Source organism: Clarias gariepinus, chromosome 11 (genome assembly GCF_024256425.1).
Source record: "Clarias gariepinus isolate MV-2021 ecotype Netherlands chromosome 11, CGAR_prim_01v2, whole genome shotgun sequence".
Classification (NCBI taxonomy): domain Eukaryota; kingdom Metazoa; phylum Chordata; class Actinopteri; order Siluriformes; family Clariidae; genus Clarias; species Clarias gariepinus.
Window position 1 is genome coordinate 7,017,197 of NC_071110.1, and position 26,512 is coordinate 7,043,708.

General features: G+C 41.5%; 1 protein-coding gene across 7 annotated transcripts in view; it reads right to left on the minus strand.

Moving 5' to 3' along the window:
- Nucleotides 1-347: 347 nt before the first annotated feature.
- The window catches only part of frya (furry homolog a (Drosophila)), a 92,370-nt gene continuing 66,205 nt past the window's right edge, over nt 348-26,512 (minus strand). For 6 of the 7 annotated variants that reach the window (XM_053508033.1, XM_053508029.1, XM_053508028.1 and 3 more), the window contains exons 39-61: nt 25,377-25,541; nt 23,170-23,371; nt 22,794-22,915; nt 22,499-22,686; nt 22,320-22,414; nt 21,617-22,230; nt 19,560-19,657; nt 19,302-19,472; nt 18,513-18,653; nt 15,637-15,819; nt 14,445-14,615; nt 14,188-14,262; nt 13,932-14,102; nt 12,122-12,328; nt 11,126-11,269; nt 8,921-9,078; nt 8,587-8,812; nt 8,149-8,298; nt 7,368-7,466; nt 7,205-7,288; nt 3,437-3,547; nt 2,522-2,727; nt 348-1,579 (exon numbers count right to left, since the gene is read on the minus strand). In XM_053508033.1, coding sequence (XP_053364008.1) covers nt 1,321-1,579; nt 2,522-2,727; nt 3,437-3,547; nt 7,205-7,288; nt 7,368-7,466; nt 8,149-8,298; nt 8,587-8,812; nt 8,921-9,078; nt 11,126-11,269; nt 12,122-12,328; nt 13,932-14,102; nt 14,188-14,262; nt 14,445-14,615; nt 15,637-15,819; nt 18,513-18,653; nt 19,302-19,472; nt 19,560-19,657; nt 21,617-22,230; nt 22,320-22,414; nt 22,499-22,686; nt 22,794-22,915; nt 23,170-23,371; nt 25,377-25,541 — 4,040 coding nt within the window. In that variant the 3' untranslated portion in view covers nt 348-1,320. Of the gene's footprint in view, nt 1,580-2,521; nt 2,728-3,436; nt 3,548-7,204; nt 7,289-7,367; nt 7,467-8,148; nt 8,299-8,586; nt 8,813-8,920; nt 9,079-10,470; nt 11,270-12,121; nt 12,329-13,931; nt 14,103-14,187; nt 14,263-14,444; nt 14,616-15,636; nt 15,820-18,512; nt 18,654-19,301; nt 19,473-19,559; nt 19,658-21,616; nt 22,231-22,319; nt 22,415-22,498; nt 22,687-22,793; nt 22,916-23,169; nt 23,372-25,376; nt 25,542-26,512 lie in introns of those variants that run through there. The other variant, XR_008361375.1, reaches the window with a different exon arrangement.

Below are 26,512 nucleotides of genomic sequence, written 5' to 3' on the forward strand. Positions count from 1 at the left end.
AGCCCAAAGACATGCAGGTTAGGCTAATTGGTATACTGAGAGTGTGTGTGCACCATGCAATGGATTGGCACCCCACCTCGTGCCCTAAATTTCTTGGAATAGGCTCCAGGCCCCCCGTGACCCTGTACACAATGAGTGAGAGTGACTTGTACATTACTTTTTCCTCTAGAAAAATATGTTAAAGTCTTGATTCTAACTAGATAGAGAATATTGATTAATGTTTAGAACATGTGCAGTATTTTTGTTTAACAGCACGGCTTGAAAAGTGGCTGGACTGTAACATAAATGCCAGGTTTATATTAACGCACTCATTGATTTTTAAGCACTGAATAACAACCACAGCAGGATATAGTGCATTAGCACGTTATTCATCACGTTTATTCTGCAACAGAGTTTTAAAGAACACAATTCAAAGCACAAGAAGAGTATTTACAAGATAAACACATCTCTTAAAGCGTAGCATGTGTCTGTGTTATTCCTTTCAAGGCACACAGGTCTGCAGAGTCAATAAGAGGAACAAAACACAAAGCAGGGAAAAAGAAAACGAGAGAGAAAAAGTTCTGAGCACGCTTTACTTATACGTTCTGTTATGTACAAACGCAACTTTGATTTAAAATAGCTTCTTATGTTCATAAATAGCTTTATTCTCTTCTTATGGTACATACTGTACGTGTGCCTGCTTGGCCATGTTTCCTTCTATAAAACTATATCATCCAAAGCATGTGGATGTACGGGGAATATAAATAAATCTCCTATATGCAACAGTAGAAAGTAAATGGATCTTCATTAAGTAGTGGATGGCTTGTCTAAGCATCCAGGTCATTCAGACAGTAGCACTGCAGCAAAATAGCTCTGAGTTGGTATATAAGTAGTGTGTGCGTAGCCATTATACTGAGGTGATTGATCATGAGGAAAAGAAAAATACATCATTCCAGCTGCTACAGTATTCAAGTAGCCTGAATACAGTAAATAATCATAATAATAATAATAATAATAATAATAATAATAATAATAATAATAATAAAAAACATTATTTCAAAGATACAGTAAGTCTTTTTTTTAAGCATTGCACATTTCCCCTTAACCTTAACAATGGTAGACGTGAGCCTGGCAATTCAAGAAGCTTTGGTTTCGCCAGTGGTAGAAAAACATGACCCTGTCACATCATCTGTATTAGTTTTAGTGCAATACTCAGGGCCGTGGAATTGCTTTTTTATTTATGTATTTTTTTTTAACTAAGCCTAAAACAGATTGTCACGCATGTCCAGGCCCACAGTAAATTCAGCAGCGTCTGAGGTTCTCCAGTGGAAAAGCAGCACCTCAAAGGCTGATCCCGGTGACGCTGGAGTCGGGCAGGAAGGTCGTGATGGCGCTGTAGCCTTGAGCCTGCCGGATCATGTCCCTGATCTCGCGGTTAAGCTCGGTGAGACGTGAGCAGGCTTCGGACAAGTTTTGCTTACAGCCCACCAGCGCGAACGTGCCTGTCTGACCAAGCGTCTGGTGCCGGAAGTAGATGTTTAGGAGAGTCTGGGTCTCGTTCTCCGAGCTGCTGCCGAAGATGTCGCTCGGCCACAGCCTCCTGCAAGGCACAAATGATTCATAATTAATATTCCATTTAATGTTTGAGAATAAAGCTTTGTTACAGACTCTTGTAAAATGAACGGCCACTCAAACCTACTCTCATAAAAGTTTTATTAATCCGAAGCATGCTTGAAAGAGGTTTATTTAAGGGGGGCTTTACATTAGGTACAATTGCTTTCAGCTGCCAAGCTTTCATGCTAGTAATATTGTTCCATACCCGAGTACATATTTACATATCCACACTCTCCGGTACTCTAGGTGGCAGTATGCACTTAGCTGGTTTGCAATCCACTAAGTCCAAATTACAAAATAATCAGAACAGTACAACAGAGTTGAACTTATGCCTACTATTACAGTAAGTCCCCTTCATACGAACATTCAAGTTATGAACTTTTGAAACTACAACCAGGCGTTCGTGCATGTTCAATCGCAGGAATTAGATCACATGTTTAGCGTACATTGCCACATGCAGATGGCAGACAGTTCCTTTAACATGAATCATTCAACCATTGGCACTATTCTAAAGAACAAGGACAAGATCATGGAACATGTTAGTTTTATACGAACACGTATAAAATGTATCCTAGTAACTAGACGATGTTTGTTGGACTTACGAACAAACTGGACTCACAAACGCGCTCCCAGAATGGAATGCGTTCATATGTAGGGGACTTACTGTATTCTATTAGTTTGTTTGGCTTTATAATATACACATGAACCGTACTGTATTAGAGGCCACCTTTTCTAATGTGGGCTCGGAAGAATTAGTCTAACAGTGCCTGGGTTAGAGTAGTCAACATTCTCATGAATCAGATGAACTGGACTGGTCAGAAAGCTGAATCACAACAAGATAACTAAATGATTTCCTCATTTGACTATAAAAAAAACAAAAAAACATAGTCATTAAAGTAGAAAAGGTCTGATGAGATGTTGGTTATACCTGCACTCCTGTATGTGAAGGATGGCTGTGGAGAACTCGTTGTTTCTCAGGCTCTCGAGGATGGCCTGCACTGCCACTTCAGACGAGCTGAAGGAGGGATCAGTGGAAGTTATGGTGTCTAGTGCTGCCTGCTCTCCTGTAATGGAAGCCGCTGCTGTTCGCAGTTTATTCTTTAGATCGTTCAGCTCGTTGGACATGTTTACCAGCTGGAAAGAGAGAGAAAGAAAAAAATATATAATAATAATAATAATAATCTTAATTCCTATCCGTCTATAAGGATGTTGTCAGACAATGATGTTCATGAATTTAAAAGGAACTAAGAGCTTAAAAGGCTAGCTGGATGGGTTAATATTTTATATAAACCTCAATATTGCTTTAAATAAAACCTGAAAAACATATTGCTTTAAAATAATAATAATAATAATAAGGTTTTGGCATTAATGATTTTAAAATAATTGTCTTATCAATTTGTCAATTGTCTGCCTAAGTTGTGTGTAAAGCCATCCATCCATCTAGGAACCTCTGTAGTCCAACTAGGGACCACGCCCATTAACACACTATGGGAAATTTGGAAACCAATTAGCCTAATCTGCATGTTTTCAGACTGTTAGAGATAACCGGAGAACCTGGAGGAAATTCAATTCAATTTTATTTGTATAGCGTTTTTAACAATTGCCATTGTCGCAAAGCAGAAACCCACCAAGGACAGGGAGAACATGCAAACTCCATGCACACAGACCTGACATGGGAATCAAACCCAGGACCTGTAGGTGCAGGGCGACAGTGCTAACCACTAAGCCACCTTATGTTTAAATATTTTGCACTAATTTGCAGTGACAAGTCTTCTTAGCCGACAAGTGAGGTCATACATGCCAGACAAATAAAAATACAGGGAGTCTTGAGAGATGGTCGTACCTCTGGGACGGAGCTTATAGTGTAGACCTCACCAATCAGTTTACAGTAAGACTGAAAAAGCAGGAGGAGTTGAAAGTGGAGTTTGTACAGTCTTTGACACAGCTCCAGTTGCTAGAACAAAAAAAAAAAATTTATATATATAAAATCAGTGCTTTCCTCATTTGTAACACCGTAAAGACAAAAACAAATGTGGTTTATTATAGTTATAATAAAAGAATATCCTGTACGAATCAAAGTTGCTAATCCAGTGTTAGAACAGGGTGTAGAAAGGTTTTCTGAAACTTACTGCAAGAGTTTCCATTTGCTACAAAGCAGGCCGTAGACAAGGGAAAAGGTGAGAGGTGTGAGGAGAGAGAAGGGTTAGCAGAGTAATAAGACGACATGCAGCCCTCCAGACAGGGCAGGATTAAGCGGAAGCTCGGTTTGATTGACGCATGCAAGGACGGGGAGAGACGGAGCTAGCTTACAGACGGCAAGACGGAGATGAAATACGAGGCAACTCTGCAGCTCTCTTATTTCAAGCCAAGCACAGAAGCAGCACTGCCCTCTCACAGAGACTCTGCTGGGACATTGAGACCTGTTAGAGACTGCTAAAGTGTATTCATTACACAAAGAGGAAGTGTGTCAGGTTGGGGACCCGCAATCGTACCCGCATTGTGACGTTTTTTCTCTGATATTAGTGATATATCTATATTTTGTTTATAATCATGTCTATGAACATATTTTGCTCTTTAGAAAGTGTTGAGTAGTTTGTATGACCTTTATTAAAAAAATAGGCGGGGCTTATTATATAATTGCATAGCATGTTGTTGTTAGTCTATTGGCTTTTCCAATTGAGAGGTCGCCACAGCAGACCAACTGATCCGCACAACAATCGGGCGCAGGTTTGTATGCCTGATGCCCTTCCTGACCCTTCCACTGCATCCATCCTGGGACCAGCACCAGGGGTGGGGTGCCGTGGCTGGGGTTTGGGCATTGGGTGGGAATCGAACCCGGGTGTTCCACAAAGCAGGTGAGAAACCTGTATATACATGTTAAGTCATCTCTATTCGAATTAATTTCCTCTTGTAGTTTCAGGGAGTTTTTCCTGGTTATTGTGGCTTGATGAGAACGTGGTCGAAGTAAGATGCCGATGGCATTGAGCCGTTAACAACATACACAGCTCTTAGGGATTTTGTGGACTACGTACAGCCTTTATTGACTTACTACAAATGGTGTGATTTGATTGGATGCAGTAATAATGCCAGAGAACATGGTTCCATTTTTACCCTGTTCGCACTGCATTCTTCAATATTTTCAGGACGAAGCTGGAACTTTATAGTTTTCTTTTATTTGCTGTGTGACAGGGCCCTTAGAGTGACAATCCTTAATATTAACTGAGCTATGTAAATTTAGTACAATTAAATTCAAATAGCTTTTTTCAAAAGAATTCTCAGACAGTCAGATACTCCCCATCTAAGAGTGGATACCAGAGTGTGTGCAACGTGTGATTTAGTGCAGGAAACTAAGTATTGATCTGTTTCCATGCTTACGTTCACATTACCAGCCTGACTCAATTCAGATTTTCTGCCATAATGTGACACCAGTCTGATTTTGTTAAGGCTGTCTGAGTGTTTAAACCTCATGTTTGTTTGCAGAGTACACATTTTAGATACGCGGTCATGTGACCTAAATGAGAACATGCCGATTGGAATGTATGCGATTTATCTTTTAAGGTTATTGTGACATCAATAATGATGTTTGAAAATCCAAAATGTTTTTGTACCGGCTTATTAAGTTCTCCAAAACAAAACAAAAAAATCCATATTAAAGTTTGCACTAAAAACTGAAAGTGCATTATTTTTACATTAAAATAAAAGGAAAACTATATTTAAATCATATAATGTGTGTTGTAACAAGACATCTTATTTATAAAGGCTCATGTTGGTCATTAGGTTTTTATTAAGAGCTGTACAGTATAAAGGTATTAAATTACCTTACGAGTAAATTAAGTTACAAGTAAATTATCCTACGAGTTAATTAAATTACCCTTTACTGTAAGTGTTTTCAAATGATTTTAGAAGCAATTAATGAATAGTAATTATCCAATTACATCCTGGAAAAATGGAAGATGTGTAAATATATATAATAAAGACGTGACATTTAATCACTATGTTATTGAACTAGATTAAAGCATGACCTTCTACAGCTCTTCTGTCCAGCAGAGTTTTTCACAAACCTATAAAGAGGAGAGGGGGATTTTCTTTTAAAGGGGGGAAGGGGGGGGAGTAAGCGATTTCAATCCAATATACTTTTTATACTTAAAATTCACCAAATACTATTATGTACTGTATTATGGTACTATGGAACAAATACCAGGATATACCACAACAATGTGATATATATGTTTTTGTGTTTATTTTTTATGAAATGCTAACAGTTTTTGTAATATTTATTGAACTATATTAAATAAAATATAACCATATTAAATACCCCATGAACTTTGGTAGCCACGGTGGTACACATGGGCTTTAAAAAGTCAGTACGTACAGTACCTACCCTGGTGTTTATACGTACTGTATGGTGGTACATAGCATAGCATAGCACTAACATGGTACATACTGAAGTGGCACCTACTCTATGGCCCCCACTATGGTAATGTCTGTCTAGTATATTATGGGATGGACTACGGTTTACTATAGTACATTATAGTACTTATCATAGTAAAATGTATTATGGGTAATGACCAGGAGGAGCCAAAAACACAGGTTTTCTAGCGTAGTGGGATTATTATTATTTCAAATTTCAATTTCGAAATTTTATTTGTCACATACACAACCATAGACAGTATGATATGCAGTGATACTGTTTGTGATCTTTAAAAAAAGAAAAAAAGGAAGTACGGAGACATAAATGCTTACAGGAAAGAATAAAAAATATAAAAGGAAAGAATAAAAAATATAAAATTTATCTTTTGTTACAATAAAAGTAAAATAGAATAAAATTAAGTGGAAGGTAGAGAAATACCTTAAAAAGCACATAAAGTATGTAAAAATGTAAAACTGTAAAAAAAAAAAATGTTTATTTTATTATTATTGTAATTATTATTATAATTATTTACATTGATGCAACAAACCATTAGAGATGTTGTTCATGTTGTGTTTATGTCCCTCATTGTCTTTCACCTGATGAAGTTTACATTACTATTAGTCAGGTAATCTAGTTGTGATTGTTGCTGCCTTGGTGATCCATTTAGGACTACCGATACATAGGGAGTGATGTATTTGTTTGGCTGTTGAGTTGAATGTTTCGTCAGAATCGCTTACTCCCCCTTTAATGATATGCCAAACTTTCAAGGCTGCTCTGGAAACAGGCTTAAAGCTCAAGAGTCAGAGGACAAGACAGCGATTTCACTCACAGTGCTACCGCAGAACAACCGACAGGCAGGAAATGTGAGAGATACAGTAGATTGAAACGGAAGCTACATTAAACCTAGAGAGTCATATCTATATACAGACAGGTGACACATAGGTTACGTGCATTGCATTTGAACAGCTACATGTAACACATTTATAGAACTCACTTGTTACAATGGAAACAAAGTGCATAACATCAAACAATGTCAAAAACCGACATCAAAGTCTGGATTAAACGATGTCACGACATGGCATTGGGCAGCAGGCAGGCGTATGGAGGTCCACATTTAATAGACTGTAATTGGTCCTTTCGAAATGACATCACACTGCGATGAATATGGAGTAGGACTTAGATATCGGTGTGAATTCATACCTTCTCTTCAACCTCGAAAGTCTGGTACGTGATAATCCCGTCTCCTGATCCTTTCGGAAAAGTAGCCCTGCAGTTCCGGAGCCACTGGAAGAAGTACGAGTGTTTAGGTTTCGGGAAAAGAACTGAAATCATGCATTAAGGTGTTAAAAGAAATTCCACATACTGAAATGGCTGCTTCCTTCCTGTTGTTGTAGGTGTCCAGGTATTCCTGGAGCTCTAACACACTGAACTTCATTTTCTCCAGCAGTCCGTAGGAGACGATCTGGAACAGGTATAAAAGGTTTTTTTTAGGAAGTGCTGTTGTGCTGGAATATCAGCATAACACTCACTGTGATATTGCTTTTATACAACAGTGACAAAAAAAAACATTAATTATCAAAAGATTATGATTTGTTTGTTAATTTAATTTATTATTTTGTTCCACTTGGTATTTAGAACAACAGTTTTTGGGATTAAATCCTAAATAGGGTTAAATGGAAAACTAGTGCACTAGGGTGTATAATCCCTTGTTCCACACACCAAGTAGTGCCCTTGATCCGGGGTTAAAGGGATTCAGCCATGTGCTAGGAGGTAGTTATATTTGTAACCATAAATAAAAGTACACGGATAGTTCATGTGCGATTCAGAACAACTTATAAGCAATTATTAAAAAGTTTCAACCAAAGACTGTTATTAGTTTAGTTGTTGAAAAATCTTGAATGTGTTTTTTTCACCCATGTTGCAACTGACAGTTAGTGTAATAAATGGTTATTAGAAGACCTGATTCTGGTTAAACGTCCCAGTGATGTTATTGTCTATTATCAGTACTCCTGGAACGCTGCTCGTCCAATCAGATTGCTCGGTCGGAATTAACTGATACTTTAATTGACAAATCTTTTAGATCACACATGTTGATTAGTAGTCAGTATTACCTAGTCAGTAATAGTTTGGTATTTGTTACTCACTGTATCAGCATCTATAAACAAAGTGGGGCACTTAAAGCACGACGTTAACATCTGCGAAGACCTGACGAACTTCCCTCCCATGCCACGAAGTCCGTCGCCGAGGAAGCCAGCAGCGTCACATGTCAAGGCACAGAACTTGGTCTGGATATTCTAAAAGAGTTTTTTTAATTATAAATAAATAAATAAATAAATACACAACACACATCCAGGCCTGTCAGCTTTGGGAAATGAAGCACTGCTAACTATTGTGGATTACCAAATAAGCCACAGATTACTTTTATTATTATTAAGCCACTGGATATCCTCCAGCTGGAACGTAACCAAAAGCGTTTCGAGTATCTTCCATGTTTCAGATCATCCTGATTACAAACTCACGTCAAAACAAAACAGCCAGCTGTGTATTAACACGAGAATCGGAGTGAAGAGCCCGAGTCATACCTGGAAGAGTGAAGAGAAGACATGGAAGGTGTAGACAGCGCACGAGCCATCGGTGTCGGCTACTAGCTGGTTAAGATGGCAGCGCCAGGCCTCTTCAGCGTCATCACACACCACTGGCTGGAAAGCAGCCAGGATGGCTGAGAAGAAGGGAGACGGAGGCGGAGAGGAGGAGGAACGAGAGTCGTCTTCGGCCATCGTTCCAGAACCAGACTGATCCCCGAAGTGACTGAAAGGCAACGAGAATTTCACTCTGATTATCAAATGATCCTAAAAAAAAAAAAAAAGAGAGAGCGCACGTTCCATGTCTGTCTGTAAAGTCGTTAAATTCGCAAACCTGGGTGGACAGCTGGGCCCCCTGTCTTCCTTTTCCTCCCCGTGAGCATCCAGAGACACACCGTCAGCGCGATCAATGCCACTGGGAAGCTCGGTGATGCAGAGGGAGATCTCATCCTCATGGAGGCTGGTGTCCTCATCATCTGCTGACAGCTCGGCCTGGTAATCAAACGTGATGAAAAGCCGCGTGAGTCGTAAAGAGCTGCGAAAATGCACCGTGTCTTTCATTGAAAACTCAACAACTCGGAAAAGTAAACAGTGTGTGCTAGCAGTGTACAACTGAATTATTATGCACAAGCAGTCAAGCAAACACTCATACATGAGTTTTATGTGGATCATCGTGTGGGTTTGAGTTGTTCTCTATGTGTTTATCTATAAACATTAACGTCAGCTAAAACTAAAACAAAAAAAGAGACTACAGTATTTTTATATATAAAAACATCACATATGATGTTCATAGATACTATATATAGAACTGTAGTGCTATACCACTCCTCATTTCTTCATATTTAAATTGGGTGAAATTAATTAAAATTATGTAGATTTAATGAAAGAAAAAAAACTCAACAGCAGTTGAGTTAATATTTTATATAAGCAAATATAAAGAAATGAGCGGTGGTTTATGATGATGAAAATTCCCCTTTTAACTCCGGCACATAATTAAAAATCAAACATGGCATCATATGTTGTTGTTTTAATTTAAATTAATCTGGTAGGTAGGTAGATAGGTTGATGTAAAGTAAACAGATGTAATCTACAGTATAAATGCTTTTCATCATCCCTAAGTCAAATATTTTCTAATCAAAGGACATCAAAGTGTTTTGTTTTTATTATACAATAACAGTTTATAAACAATTCAGCATGCCGCTCTTTTGATCTGCTTTTAGTTAGGTGTAAAGTCTGTAAATATTAGCTGTAAAAATTTGTTTTCTTATTTGTATAAAAGAAGTTTGTCGCTAAGAAACATGGTGAGAAACTGACTGTTCGTCCATAAATGTTAAATAAACATCTCCATCACTGTAGATCCCCAGCCATCCTCATATCAACAATGTACAGTAAAAAAAAACAAAAAAACTTTTAAACATCTGTTTAATATTAGTCTTAGATTAAGTGATGCATCTGCCATGCACGCCCAAGTGAATTAGCAGTAGCTATGTAAACTATACCGAGTGGCCAAAAAAAGCACGCTAATGTTTTTTTGTCTGAACGTCTTTGGCTTCAGTTATGACATGCAATGTGTTGGACTGTTGATGTGTGAAAATGATTTATCAAACAATGTGAGTCCTGGAATATGCTCGGTCCCATCAGACACATAGTTCAGATTTAGGTTCGAGATATTTGATAAAATGTTGCTTATTTAATGCTATCCGTAGCGACTTTATGGAGATTTAGAGATTTCCATTTTCAATTAACTGTAGTTCGTCGATAATTTGGAGTACAAAGATGAGGCATCTTTAAATTAAGCAACCAATATTAATAACAAAAGTATTCATTGCAAAATTTCTAAATATAAAAAAAAACCATAGAATAATAAATTCTGGACACACTGACCTTTTTAGACTAAGTTTCTTCTCGTTGAGTTTCTTTTTTCTTTAGGGTTTGTTTAAATGCTCAAATCATGGGAAATTGAGAAAATGTTTCAAAATCATCAGGAGACTAAGACCCAGTGATCTTGTCCAATATTATAGGCCACAGGCAATGTGTACGCTCGCGTCCTTCGCAGCTTCAAGCTTAATTTGCATGCAGAGCGGAGCCCAGCCCAGCCACCCCGGCGAGAAGCCGTACACATTGTCAAGTTGGCCTAGTACAAGTTCCTGCCACCCGAACCCAAAGCGATGCCGGTTAACGCAGCCAGATTGAAAGCTTAAAGCCATGGCACTACTAAAGAGTGCTAGTGTTAGCTGATTGTCATGCAGCTATATCTATGTACAAAGATCCCAAATCCTGCCCTAGTCATTAAAAAAAAGCAGGTTATTAAAAAATAAGTAAATTAATAAATAAATAAAATATTTACAGCAGTTAACCAGAAGCCTGTAAGATGTTAAACCTTAACCATGTGCAGAGATAAAAGCAAAATGATTTCCAAAACGGAAAGCAGAAAGTAATTTTAATCAGCGGGGTTAGTGAAAAACTTGAGAATGGAGGTGCGGCAGGTGTAGGAGTGACTCGGCCCCCAGAAGTCAGCTGTTTTGAAGGCCTTATTCACCCGTGGGGTCGAGTCCTGGGGAGTGGAGGCATGAAGACCGGGCACTGTCGGGGGCACAGAGAGGGGGGAGGCTGGCACAGGTTCTAACGGGGAAGGGAGTGAGTCCATGTGGTTCACCTTCTCAATGGGGGACATCATGACATTCTGGAAAGAGAGAGAGAGATGGGATCTTATTCACTGTACAAAGAGTGAAAGACACCTCACCTGTCTAGAAAAGCCTAATAAATGAGTTTGATGTGGATGAAAATGATGCAAATTATACGCGATGGTCTTGACCCTCAACACATCTCAACCCAACTGAACGTCTATGGGAGATTTTTGATTGACAGTGATCTTCACCCCCTATTGCTGCCCCTTTAGAGGGATACATTTTATCATAAAGTATGGTGTTCATATATCAAGTTGCAGAAACTTACAGAATCAATGACAGATTTGGATGGCACCAACAGGTTCCATCCAAAACCAGGGGCCAGTGGTGGCTTAGTGGTTAAGGCATTGGACTACTGGTCGCAGATGGAGGTCCCGGGTTCAAACCCCAGCACCACCAAGTTACCATTGATGTGCTCTTAAACAAGGCTCAATGTAGATTGCTCTGGAATAAGGGCGCCTTCTCAAATGTAAATGCGAGTCAGATCTCCAAAAACATAAGGGCTGTTAGACCGTATGGCTAGACGACTTATGAGTAAGTATAAGGCCTTTCTCAGACCTGGCACTAACATCCTTCCAGGGTGATTGGATCACAAGTGGTTAGCACTACATACACTGTACTGGACTGTGTAAACAGAGTCAAGATACATCAGATCGCTTGAACTGCAATCCGAGGCCATCCTGGGTGCATATGCAGTGACAGGACTTTCTCATCTAAACACTGATCCTACCATTCATTCATATTGTTAAAATAATTATCCTGATAACTATATATTATATTCTAGGTTTAACGTCCATCAGCAATCTGATCTCAATAAAACTAGCCAGAGCGGTGAGATTTTGACTCACAAGCTGTGAGGAGGCCAGGATCTGGCTGACAGTGAGAGAATCGTCTTCTGAGGACTCGTCCGAGTCACGGCAGACGATGGGTCTGAGGCTAGGTGAGCTGCCTGACTGATGACCCTCATCTTCCTCTTGGATACGTTGCTCCACGCGGTCCAGACTGTCTATAGAGCGCCTCCTTGCCCCCCAGTTGAAACTATCCACCGTTTCCCCCTGGCACAGAGACACACAGAGAAGATTGGGGAAGATGTTCAATATTTCCATTGACATAATTTCATACAGGCTCATGTTTATGTTTATGTACACACTCACACACACACACACACACAAAAAAGGCAGGGTCATGCTTTTTGTTTTTAATGAGCTACTTACTGTACTACTGCAGTATGTGTGTAGATCAGGCTGCCTAACAAGTCATTTCAGGTGTGAATAGTCAACGTTAACTGCATGAAATATACAAGGGGTGTTCAAGTCAAACCGGGACTTGTGGTGCAATGTCTTGTGAATGAAGGTTTAAACTTTTACAGAAGACAGTACGGTGATTTACGCAGTGAATTATTGTATTTTTGTGTTTTTACTACAAAGAACAGTGCTTTGTATTGATTAGGAAACAGCTGTAGGTATTTTTCCAGTTAAGCTGAGCCGAGGCAATATTGCAAAACCATAACAATCCATGCACAAGTGGAGTAACACCATGCACAACACTGCAAGCACACAAACTACAGGGAATGTGATACTGCAGATGTACAATCCTTGCACTGAATACAACTAGAGCTTACCTGTAGCTCCTTTATAGTGCAGACATACACAGAAAGAGAGGAAACCATGTTACAGTATATACAAAACAAAGCTATGTGGGATGCTGGAGTTTAAGCATTATGGTGCGACAGAAAAATAACATTAGAAAACTTTGTGCAAAAGTGACATGAGATATAGTCGGTGTGTTTGGAAGGCTGTCGGTTAAACGGTAATCGGCTATACGGCTATCGGCTGTACTTAGATAGGGAGATGTCAGCTGATCATACTGTAAACAAAATATTTTGGTTTGCAAAAACAAAACAAAATAAAAAAAACAACAACATTTTTCTCAATATTAAAAATAATGGAATTGTCTCATTTTGCCATCAAACAGTTCATGCAAACGTTATACATCGATGCCTCTGACACCAGTCTTCATCTTAATGATTTACTGTACATGGCTCCAATACCCTAAGAAATACCCTCACCAGGTTCGGATCAATTGAAAAATAATCGGTTCTGCAATCTGGAGGAAGAACAGATGTATCCATAGAAATCCTACATTTATTTAACCTCTTATTCTTAAGATTATGGATTAACAGTATTTCAGATAGATGGACTAAAAGACGAATGGAAAAAACTTTAGATACATGAGGGCAAAGGTGGCACGGTGGAGTAATGGTTGGCACCATCGCCTTGCACCTCCAGGTTCCGGGTTCGATTCCTGCCTAGTGTTCGAGTGTATGGGTTATCTCTAACTGATGATCTCAAATTGCCTGTAGTGTGTATGTGTGTGCAATGCGACAGATTGGCACTCTGTCCAGGGTGTCCCCCTTTGCCATAAATAAGCTTTAGGCCACGTCCCTGAATACAGGATAAAGTGGTATAGACGATGAGTGAGAGGTGTGATTATATGAGCAGAGCTAGTGATAATGATAACATAAAACCCACAAACATTCAGGCATTTGTTCTGGAAATATTGTGTATCTACTGTACGTAGAATTTTTGACAGAAAACCTGATGAACAGTTATGGTTCCACCAACTAGTGCTGAGAGCATGAAAATCATGTGTCCATACCTCTCCATCCTCCAGCTCCACGTCCAAGAAATCAAAATCACGGAAGACACGGAACTGCTGTTCGGAGGTCGTGTCGTCCATGTTTTCTGGATCCCGGGTCCCGTCCTCTGAAGACACCAGACTGGGCTGGTGATCGATCAGTTCTAGCTCTCCGCAGGACGAGAAGATGACCTGAAGGTTCAAGGAGAGGTTTCATAGCGAACCTGGTTTGATTTTATGGGTTTGTTTTTAGGAATTCTTTTACGGTTTTACTGACCGAAGGGTTTTTGCTCAGCCCTACTTCCTGTCCACACAGTGTCAAGACGTTCACCAGCTTCTCTCGCGTCCTCTTCTAAAGGGTGGGAAGAAAAGGAAGAAAGAAAGAAAGGAGACCTAAATAAGTGGGTTCAGAATTCTGTATGAATTATAAGCCATTTTACCTTCAATATTTCCTAATGGAGCTCTTATAATGTACAGTATTAAAAATAAATCCTTGATAATTGGAAATACGTTATTATATAAGTGTTTACACACCTGCGATGACTGGGGCCGTTTCCAGCTGACCGGCACCAGCACGTGGTTGGTGCTGTTGGAGCCAGAGGAGGTGGAGGAGGTGCTGTGGGTCACGACCACAACTCCTCCAACCTTCTCATCCCTACCTGGGGAACCGTGCAGCTCGTCATAGCGCCGGCCAATCAATGGAGTCTGAAACACACACACACACACCACACACACACACACACACATGCATACAAGGTCAAAAAGATGTTTAGACCCAAATTATAAACCAGTAACAAGGAAAAAACTTGAATCCTCCTATCTTCAGAGTTTTTATCTGGCACTGTAGGTCAAAAACAAATGCAATACATTACAGTATAAAATATAAATTATGCATTGTTTTTCTCAGTACAGGGAAAGTTAATAACACTCGTGCATGTGATATCAACTCGACACCATACATGCTGTATTGCAGAGAAACATGAGGATTATTCCTATCGTATATTTTTCCCTTCTTCTTGCCGTTTTCGTCTCGCAGCATCTGACAGGGTGAAGAGTTCAGGTTCAAGTTCTGCCGGTGCTGTGTGTTCGGTAGCTCGGCTCAGAAAACGATTAATCGCACTCACTACCAAGGTAGATCAAACTCGATAGACGTCCCTGCTTGCCTCCAGCTCCGTTGGAGTTTGCATTCGTTTTCTTGCCTCCATGAGGCTGAATAGTCTCTAGTCTGCCTCCGACAGAGAGGTGCGATCCGTGGAAAGTCTTTAAATGGGCCGTCTAGCACTCTCGCTCGCTTCGGGACGTAAGGAACCGCAACCGGACTGACATCATTTCCTGGAATTCATGCCGCACACAAATAGCTCAGTGTTTGGTTCCCACACAACGGCCGAGCTGGGCTTTCCCACACACACACACACACACACTTTCAACAACACTTTGCTGCCTGCTTTCTTTTAAAGGGTGAAGCAGAAGTGAGGAATAAAACACGTCCTTGAACAAGCGAAACTAACTGCCAGAGGAATGGAAACAAGACCCCGCCTTGGAAAACATGGTAACACTGGAGAAGTACGCCAGGACTGGGTGGTCTGGTTTCTCAGAGGAAACAGCCCACAAAGAGTTTTCAGAACGTGCACGAAAAAGTGGCACAGCAAAAGGAATAAGACAATGAAATCAGAGGGAAGAAATAAGAGAGAGAGAGAGAGAGAGAGAGAGAGAGAGAGAGACTCACCTCTGAGATGTCAAAGTGGAAATCGAGTGTCTTCCCGGGCAGTGCTTTGGACGTCGCGTCCCACACGCGACTTACGTCCACATGCGAGACGCTGCTGCTGGACGGAGACGAGGGAAGGACCAGACTGGCAGAACGAGACACGACTAGCTTCAGAATGTTCAAAGCTTCCTTCCAGTGTGCTGTCTGGAATGCACACACACACACACACACACGTAAACAAAACATGCACAGAACACGTGTAGGTATGCAAACAGATTACAGAAGTTTTACACACACACACACACACACAAAATCAAATCAAATAAAACAGGATCATTTAAGTAGCAACCAGAGAGCCCTTTTACAAGCACCTGGATCTCCTTCTGTGTGTGTGCGTGTGTGTGTGTGCGTGTGTGTGTGTGTGTGCGTGTGTGTGTGTGTGTGCGTGTGTGGTTGTAGGCCTCAGTTATGTGGAGGCTAGCCAAGAGGGCAGAGTGTTTACAGAGAGTTGCTGGGTGTGTCTCTGAATTTACTGCCCAAAAGGCAAGGAAAAGCCTGCGAGATAGGAAGAGATTAGCAATGCATTCTGGGAAAGGAATCAGCAACATTAAGATTCAATGAGATAACTGATTTTTGAACCTTCATGACTCCTGATGAGTCTGGTTCCTCTCAAGGTTTCCTCCACCGTCGCCATCAACTTGCTCATCAATGACAATCTGATCATTTCGATTCATACAATGTTTCTCACACATTTGCTTGATTTTCAAAAGAAAGTTAAAAAAAAATAGTCTTTATCTCATTTTGCAGTGAAGCCCATCATATCCTGGCTAATACGTTTCTTTTAAAGAGGAAATAAGTGAACTTATTTTAGCACCCTCACTTTCACTCACACTTATGTTACTCTACGGATTTGTCCGACATTTCCTCTTGTTGTTTTCTTTTGAACCCACAACCGGTACTGAACCCTGGTCCATCAAATATAACATGCCAAGTTTTTTTTTTTTTTGTTAGAAGCATTACGTTTTTTGGCGACCACATAAACAACAATAACGATGCATACCCAAAAGAGCGAATCACATTACTGTACTTCTTTCTGTTATGTAACCAGTGAAGCAAAACTACCAACTGAACAACATAACGGCTGCACTGAATATATTAAAGACATTTAACCTAAGGAAAAGGATGTTTACAGCCTGTCATGGACACTGCAGTTCCCTTATTTACACTCAAGTCATTTACAGGCCTGTAATCTGCTAGATAAAGAGGACGATGATGTATTGTACAACATTTAAACATTTCAAATATAACTCTTTATCAGAGGCAACTTTGAGTGCCAGAGGAATTTGTCTTGTCAGAATGAATGAAAGTCCCAGTGGCCTCCGAGTGGCGCAGTGGTAAAGTGCTCGCCCTATGATCCGGGGAGCGCTGGTTCGAACTGATGCTGTAACCTCTCACAGCCGGAGGTCTAGAGAGAGCTGATTGGCCGAGCTCTCTCAGGGGGGAGGGATGAGAGGTACTCGCGCTCCCACATTAATCAGGAGCGTCTGTGAGCTCGTGCACGCGGAAGGAGCGGCTAGCGCTTTCCTCCGAGTGTGTTACTCCGCCCCTAACGGTGCGAGAGCAAGCAGTTCGAAAAGATGCGGTCGGCTGACGTCACGCGGTTCGGAGGAAACACGTGATAGTCTTCGCCCTCCCGACTGAGTGGTAGTAGTAGCCTTAATGTGGGAGCCCCCTAGTGACGGGGAGGAATTGGCTACGACTAATATTGGAGAGAAAATTGGGAAAAAAATATATATATATAAAAATGGCTTTTATTGCATTTTGCAACGAAATCTGTCGATTAGCTTGGTTAATGATACATATGTTTAAAACACACCTGGTCTTAAGAAGCAACTGTTGCGGCACAGCAATCTTGAAAGGGTTATAAAACCTCTTTTAGACCATTTGAAGTTCCATATCCTACACTAAGAACGATTATTCACACGTAAAAAGCGTTCAAGACAGTTCAAGTTTCCCAGGAGTGGACGTCCCAGCACATTCACCCCAAGGTCAGACCGTGCAATGCTCAGAGGAATAAAAAAGAAAAAAAAACCAAGAGACCCTACCGGACTCACTGAGCCTGTCAAATGTTAAGGTCTATAAAAGCACAATTAGAAGATGACTGAAGAAGTACAGTTTGTTTGGAAGGGTTGCTAGGAGAAAGACTCTTCTGTTAAAAAACAACATGAAAGCGTTACTGAGGTTCGCATAACTACATCTGAAAAAACAATCGACCCAAGCAAAGTAGGGTGATGAGACTCTTAGCTGCGGTAAAACATTTAAATGCTGAAAATCCCAGCCAAGGTGGCTCAGAGTCAAGGTGGAACACTCTCCAGGAAAAAAACAAAGAAATTAAAAGAAAAAAACTGCCAAGTTTGGTCAGTAATGCAGAACTTCATACTGCACACCGCACTGCTTGAACTTCCCAAGAACTCGTCTGGGTGTTATTCCCACATCCCCTGTACAGTCCTGACCTCACTTCAAACCATTTCCACATGTTTGGGTTATTAAAGGATTTCCTGGGAGTCTACCTTTTCAGACATGAATCAGGCAGGCTGATCACGGAAACGTTCTACCTTGTTGGTATCCAAACGCGAGTAAAACGAAAGCGCATTAGTGTAGCAGGGGATTATATAGAGAAAAAAAAATAGATTTTACTCTCATAACTGTGTTCTGTATAATCAAAAGTCACAAAAAGTGACCTCATATTTTGCCATTTGTGTTCTATCAACTTTGCACAAAATGTTCTCTATTGCTTTGTAACACGTTTCGCATCTTTTGCAGAAACATACTTTGCAAAATGTACATGCATTGCAAAGACTAAGAGAGAAAGATTAATTGAGAAGATCTCATACAACCTGAACAAACTGCTCGATGGTGTTGAGCACATCGGTGTTAAAGTTCTTGGCTTGGATGCCACTGAGCTCCATGTGTGTGAGCAGACTGTAGATAATCTGCAGGAGACTCTGTTGCATGCTGGGAAGGCCTTTCTCCAACAACTGCCAACACATTATGACACGGCGGCATTACAGTACATTACAGAGCTAACTAGTAGTACAGGATCTTTCTATATGGTTTTATACAGATACTGTACGAAAATAATGTATTATATTATCCATATGCACAGATTATATGTTTTTTGTCATATCCATTAAATTATGACTTTCCACCTAACATTGACTAGGTCCCCTTTTTATTGGATCCAGTCTACACTAGCGGCTCTGTTGGATTGGACTACACGGGCCTGCCTTTACTCAACATGTGTATCAGTGAGCCCTGGCCACACCCATCACTCTGTCACCAGTTCACCGGTTTTCCTTCCTTGGAGCACTTTTGATCTGTCCTGATGCTTCAGCCTGGAAACATCCCACACGAGCTGCAGTTTTGGAGTTGTTCTGACCCAGTTGTCCAGCCATCACAAGCCTGTGACAAGCGCCAAATTGTGATTTGTAGTTAGAAGCCTAGGTCAGAGCAGCTCCAAACCTGCAGATTTTGTGGAATGTTCCTGGTCTGCAGTGGACCAGGAACATCCCTCAAATGCAAAGTATTCTTTGATCTTCTGATGTACATGGGGAGCGAAGGCTGGCCCGAGTGTGCTGATAGAACAGAACGTGTATATATCCTTCCAAAGTGCATGTTTACGCTACCTCAGCCATGTAGGTCACCATGCAGAGTGTGTTTTCACTGAAGGCTTCATGGAGGTAGCGACACACCACGTTGACCCAGGAAAGGCAGTCACGTGTGTACGAGTGTGTTTTATACAGGGTCATCACATGGGCCAGGTTGGACAGCTTGGAGTTCTTCTCGTCAAGGCAGACCTGAAAATTGACACAGGTAATGATTAGAGGGGGGAAAAAAAAATAAAACCGTTGGACGCACTGGTGTTTGTATTCAGATAAGCAGACCTGAGCTATCCTCTCAGCTACGTCCTTACAGAACTGAGTGGGACAATCGAAATGCTGGACCAGGTGAGGTAGGAGACAGAGGATGTTCAATGGGAAACCTAGAAACAGCAAGAAGACTTATCAGGGACATCATACAGTACAATATAGATCAATTAACACAGTATTTATGATGAAACTGCTTGACAATATACCACCGATGTTATATTGACCTCGACTGATTAATGCTATGGTATAACTGCTACAGTATTCCTGAGCTGTGGTTGGCTGGGATGACCTATGACCTTCATTGACACATTCATTTCTGTAATGGGAACTTTCTTCTGCAACCTTCTGCCAACCTACAGGTCCACACACACAACCACATACTCGGTCTGGAAATACCACCCAGCCTACAGAGCATGTCATTGGTCTGTGGGAGGAAACCAGAGTACCTACAGGAAACCCACCAAGCATAAGGACAATAAAGCATAAGAGGTGAGATTTAAACCCCAAACCTTAGAGGCACTGTGACAGTGCTGACCATTACTCGTTCATCTCCTATACTGCTTATCCTATATAGGGTGCGGAGCCAAATCCCAGGAAACTTTGGGCACAAGCCGGGGTACACCCTGAGTGGAGAGCAAGTTAATCGCAGGGCACACACCACACACTCATTTCCACTCATTACACCTGATTAACGGTTGTGTCCTGGCATGTAACACCCGCAGGCGTATTAACAACACACAAACATCTCTCACTTACTCATCTTTACCACTTTAGGAGGCTTAGGGCACGAGGTGCGGTACACCCTGGACAGGGTGCCAATCCATCGCGGGTCTCACATATACACACACTCATTCACACACTACGGGCAATCCGAGAACACCAATCAGTCTGATCATTTACATGTCTCTGGACTGTGGGAGGAAACCAGGGTACACGGAGGAAACCCACCAATCAGGGAGAGAACATAGCCGGAAATCAAACCCGGACCCTCGAGGTGCAAGGCGACATTGCTAACCACTGTGCCGCCACCCACAAGCATAATAAACACAAAAATACTTCTGCACACCTCATAATTTCCCTCCAAAAATTTAAGCGCGGATGCCCGATTGCAAATGCAATGCATAATCTTCTGCAAATGTACAGTAATAGCTCTTTTGGGGTTTTCTTTGTAATAGCTATTATTACGTTTACGGGAAAATGGAAATCTTCACCTTTCGAAATTGTAATAACTTCCCAAGAATGTAATATTCAAATAAAACATGATGATGTTCGTTTGCGTAGCCTAAGTTCACACCTGCCGACGGTTTCGATTTAGCTCATTAGGAAACATCACGGGTTCGGGCAGAGCGGTTCAAAACGTGTCAGAACAGGGCTCTGGGCAGGTTAGAAATAACCTACAAGAACATCGCGTACCGTGCATTTACATGTCCGTCTTCCAACATCTCTTTTTTAAATATATATATATATATTAATAGATTCTTTGATTCTTTAATAATCTGTGAACCATATAAATTACTCCAACTACATAAACATGTTTGTAGTAAGCAAGTGCTCATGTGTTTATGGGAAATGTATTATAACATTGGAAGATGCAACTCTGGTTACATTACTACTAGTATGTCTTGAATGTTACATTCAATTCTAATAATAGAATGATGGAAAAAAAACTTTATTATTATTGCTATAGAAATTAAATGGCGTTACTACCAGTGCTACATATTGAAGGATGTACTGTATTAGTTCTAATACCAATATATTAAAGACATATTACTGAAACCCTATGTGATTAATTCTGCATTCATTTTAATAACTGAAGACAGTAAAAGCATGATGATCACAATTAGCACTTAATAGTTAACCAGATTATTAGAAATACTGCTAGAATTAAGCTACATTATAAGACTTTAAACGTTAACACTCTTACTTTAGAATGAAATCTACATTCTTGCTAATATACATTACATCTTGTTTCTCATTTTTATTTCTGAGTATTAAATAAAAAAAAATAAACCAAAAAAAATGACATAGCACGAACTAAGTGAGTTTCTAATAACACTAGGCTAACAGCATACCTATGGACTGGGACGTGTCCACCACCGGGAGACGGGAGATGGGCGTGAGCTGGGAGAAAAGCTGTAGCGTGAGCTCAGTGGTGGAAGCCGAGGTGAAGCCCTTAAGCAGATGCTGCTGAAGCCCAGAGAAGCCAATCCACCTCAGCTGGCTCTGAATTTTCTCCAGCTTCTCACGGTACTCTTCCTTGTCCAGAGGGACGTGGCCGAGCAACTTACCCAGCAACCGCAACGCCATCTGGTACTCGAACTCGAAATCGGACTCCATGAGGGACACGGCCGCCCAGAAGATGGTGGCGAGGAGGTTGCGCGGATGGTTGGCGTTCAAGGGGTTGGTGGAGAGTACGTCGTCGCTGCAGCAGGTGGAGGAGCGCGAGCGCAGCTTGCCAAGGTTGCTCTGGCGTCGAGTGGCGTTGGCGTGGAGGCGGTCTAGGGTCGCGCTGCGAGGAACCTCAGAGGAACGCTCTACCTCACCGAAGCGCTTCGGCACCGAGTAGCTTCGCTGATGACGGATTCGCTCGGACGCCGTTCCTGAGCCGGGGACCAGATCCAACTGACTGGTGCTCTTCCTGTTCATTGTGAGCTTCCCATCATGTGGAAGGTCAGGAGAAGGAGCCCTGGGGGAATATATTTGCATGAGATATTTACACAAGGATTTAAGTTTGATTTGACATGAAGCTTCAACTAAAGAGTCTGTTTTTGTTACCTTGTAAGAACCGTCATTAAATCGTTGTTCTTCAGGCACTCGGCGAGGATGTCCACTACAGACTCAAGAGTCAGGAGAAGCTCCATGACATAACCCTGGGGAGACGATAAGCATGAATCAGCTTTACTCTTAACATTTTTGAGGAAGTAGTTAATCTGACCAGATGTTTGAGCCCTCACCTGCACCTCTTCGCCGTGTTCGCCCACCACCTCGACGAGGCGAGAGAGCAGGTCGGACACGGCCAGAGCCGAGAGCGGCTGCCGGAGAGCGCGGAACAGCTGGAAGGAGCGACCGGCGTAATGTCTGGACGAGCTGCACAGAGCTGTCTGCAGGGCTACGTCACTCAGCTGCTGCTCCAAACATGCACCTGGATGCAAACACACACACTTTCCATCAAGGACTGCTTTTATTCCAAATGCATGAAACAGATTTGAAACGTTAATCATTTTTATCGACAGCGCTTGAGCGACTTGCCTGATTTGGAGTCTTTGAAGACAGAAACGACGTGATGCAGGAAGTTAGTGAGCTGCTCGGTGCTTTTCGAGTGCTGGCTTTTAGGGCTGATGTCTTCGTGATACCACAACGGCCCGAACGGACTAAAAATAACAGGAAGCGCAAAACCATATTAATTAAAAAATATTCTGAAAGTCACGTATGTACATGCTTTTGACCATATAATCCATATTGTTTATATACTCTTGTATTTTCCATATAAGACCTTATATTTATTCTTTCTCAGCTAATACGTTTTCTTCTAAACAGCTGTAGTAATATCAGATCACCACTAGGTGTCGGTAAAAACAAAAACAATGCAAGGTAACACATTCGTTAGCGGATGGTAGGTGTTTACCGTGTGCTGAGGAACTCCACAAGCTTGCTGCTCTTCTCGTCAGTGTCGGTGCTGCTCTCCAGGGTTTCTGACTCTTCGGTGGAGAAGTGCGGAAGGTTGCTGCTGCTGCTTCCCAGACTCAGACTCGAGGACGTTGACGAGGAGCTTAATCCAGAGTCCGGCACCGGGGACGCCTGGGCATCACGGAGAAAGTCCACACCACCTGAGGAAACAACATGAGCAGGAGGTCCTGGAAAAACAAGTCTGACCTTGATCTGAACTGAAGTCAGACATTTAACCTCAGACGGACAGAGTACTGGCACAAATACGCAGTATGTAGTGCATGTAGTGTGTGTGTCTTTTTATTAAAGTCTGTTTATGTAGCGGATTGACTTCAAAATTAATCTCAGCAGATGATGCAATGTCCCTGAACCGGCTGGTTATTTTAACATGATGAGACGCAACCGGAGGCAAAGCGACTCGGCAGCAGAGGCGAGGCAACGACATGGGTATTAATCTCAGGCACAGTGTTTTGACAGCGTACACTGAATAATGTATGATCGGTGTCAGTTGGGCTCAGACTAGACACGCTCAACTGAGCGACAAATTCAAGACCTCGTCTCACCCATACCAGGCGCTCGCAGATGACTGTTTTAGGGCAGGGAGATAAAAACAGCACTGTGGAATGCGCTAATCAGGGGTCTAATCAAGACTCTGCATACACATGATTGTTTTTGGCTTGGCATTCCTTTTCGTCCGGTAAGTACGTGTTTGAGACCGATCTGTTGAGACCGATGAGAACATCAGGACTGTATAAAGCTACTCTGGAAAGCGTGTTAAGTCACTGACAAGATGTCCTAAATATAATGCACAAGGGTGAGAGAAGCCAGAAGTTTACTAAAGGTCGAAGTTCAGAGCTCATCAGGAACAATGGCTTATGCACTGAAAAGTCGCATGAGCAATTAAGAATCCTCATGCAAGAGGCAGGAAAAATCAGATGGAGGGAAGATTTTATCAATGACGGCAATTAAATCAGGCCTATTTGGGGAAACTCAGGACACAAGGTGGGGATGGTTTTCCAACCAGCATACCCAACGCACCACTCCTATTAGATAAGAACAGGAAACTGAGGCTGCATTTCGTTTGGGCTCACCAAAATCAGACAACAGAAGATTAGAAAAATGTTGCCTGGTTGGATGAGTCTTGATTTCTGCTGCCACATTTGGATGATAGTGTCAGAAATAGGTGGAAGCCACGTGAAGGCATATGTCCACCCTGCCCTTTATCACGGATTAAAGCGTGTTATCCTGTAGTCATTTACATTTACATTTGGGCATTTGGCAGACGCTCTTATCCAGAGCGACTTACATTTTTATCTCATTACACATCTGAGCAGTTGAGGGTTAAGGGCCTTGCTCAAGGGCCCAACAGTGGCAACTTGGTGGTTGTGGGGTTTGAACCTGGGATCTTCCGAACCGTAGTCCAATGCCTTAACCACTAAGCTACCTCCGACCATAGTCATAAAGGGATGGACATGTTCAGCAACAGTTCTAAGGTGGGTTGTGGGATTTAACTCATGCACAATTTGTACTAAGAGGCCAAAAATGTGGTTAGAAAATCCAAACCTCTGCAAACCATTACAGTACACCAGCACCACTAGCCCAAGTCTTTACCACATACAGTAAGGCAGGATGGATTTTTGATGTCATGAACATAACAATGAGGTCACTGAACTCAAAAAGCCTCCACAGTCACTAGATCTCGATCCGATTGAGGTCCTTTGGGATGTGGTGGAACAGGAGATTCGCATCATGGATGTGCAGCTGGCAAATCTACAGGAACTGTGTGACGCTCTCACGTCAATATGGAACAGAATCTCTAAGGAATTTTGCCAGCACTTTGCTGAATCTAAGCCATGAAGAATTAAGGCAGTTCTAATGGCACAACCTAGTATTAGCAAGATGGACCTAATGAAGTGGATAGTGAGTAGAGATCATGGGCTTTGTAGAGGTTTTTTGGCAGTGCATAAACTACAACTTTCCATCAGTGATAATGCAATCTTACACACAGCACTAAATCAACAAAACCAAACCGCACCTACTATAACAACAAGCAATAAGTACACCCAAAGCTTGCCCTGGCACTGCCCTTGCTTTCTCTTAATCCCATGCTTTAGAAGAAGCCCAAGGCCATCATGTGCTGTAGCATGCACTATAAACCTAGCATACCTGTGTAGATCTCAGTCTGGTAGTAGGGTCGGGCGCTCAGACCTTTGGTGTGCATCAGCGTAGAGGAGACCAGGGGGAAACTCCTGCTGCAGGAGAGTGTGAGGAGCAAGTGTAGGAGGAGATGTTTACAGTGCTCGAACACCTCTGGTCTACAGTGGTCCATTCCTGAGTTGGAAAAACAATATAGGTGCCGAAAGTTAATATTTTCATGCGTGCAAATAAATTGGTAGCATATATTTCAGACACAGAAGGCTTTAACGAGGGAATGAGATTTCTGTTCAATTTAATGATGTGGGATATAACCAGATAACCAGAAGGTACACACTAATGCAGAAAAAGAATGCATCAAGTCGTAATAAAAGTTACATATAAGCCTAATAAAAGCATTATTACATTTTATGAATGTGTTCAGAGATCATGGGTATCTGAGAATCAGACTTGAAATATGGTTAAGATTTGTTTTTTTTTAACTGTAAAGTTTTCTATAAAGATCTATCTATCTATCTATCTATCTATCTATCTATCTATCTACCAATTTTAATTACAGGTGCCAATAATTTTGGAACTTGCTTTAGGTTGGCCCTTCACTTCCACTCTCACTTTTTCTCTCTCTATAGAGCTTATCCTGTATCAGGTCACAATAGACTCTATCCCAGGGGATTATGGGCACTAGGCAGGGTACACCCTAGCCCACCCTAAAGCCTGTCCAGTTCAGGGCACATGAACACCACACAACTGGGTAATGCCTTCAGCCTCATCTACATGTCTTCAGACTGTGGAAGAAACCCACCAAGCACAGGGAGAACAGGTTCCAGGGACACAGACCTGATGCGAGACCTACCGTAGACCCTGCAGGTGCGAGGCCCCTAAAGTACGTGTAAAGTTATATTAACATATGGGCTCAAACACAATTAATAAGACTGCAATTACTAAAAATCTAAATACCTGGTCAATACTTAGCCGTGTCTAACACTAACAGCGTGTCTGGGAAACGTTGACTGGCATGTGAAAAGTGTATGTAGTTTGTGTGTGCGTATTTAAAATGAAAAAATAACATGCCGATATAAAAATATCCAGCCATATCCACAGATTTTGGTAGAACGATAATGACCCATGAGACTTTAACAGCTTTAAAA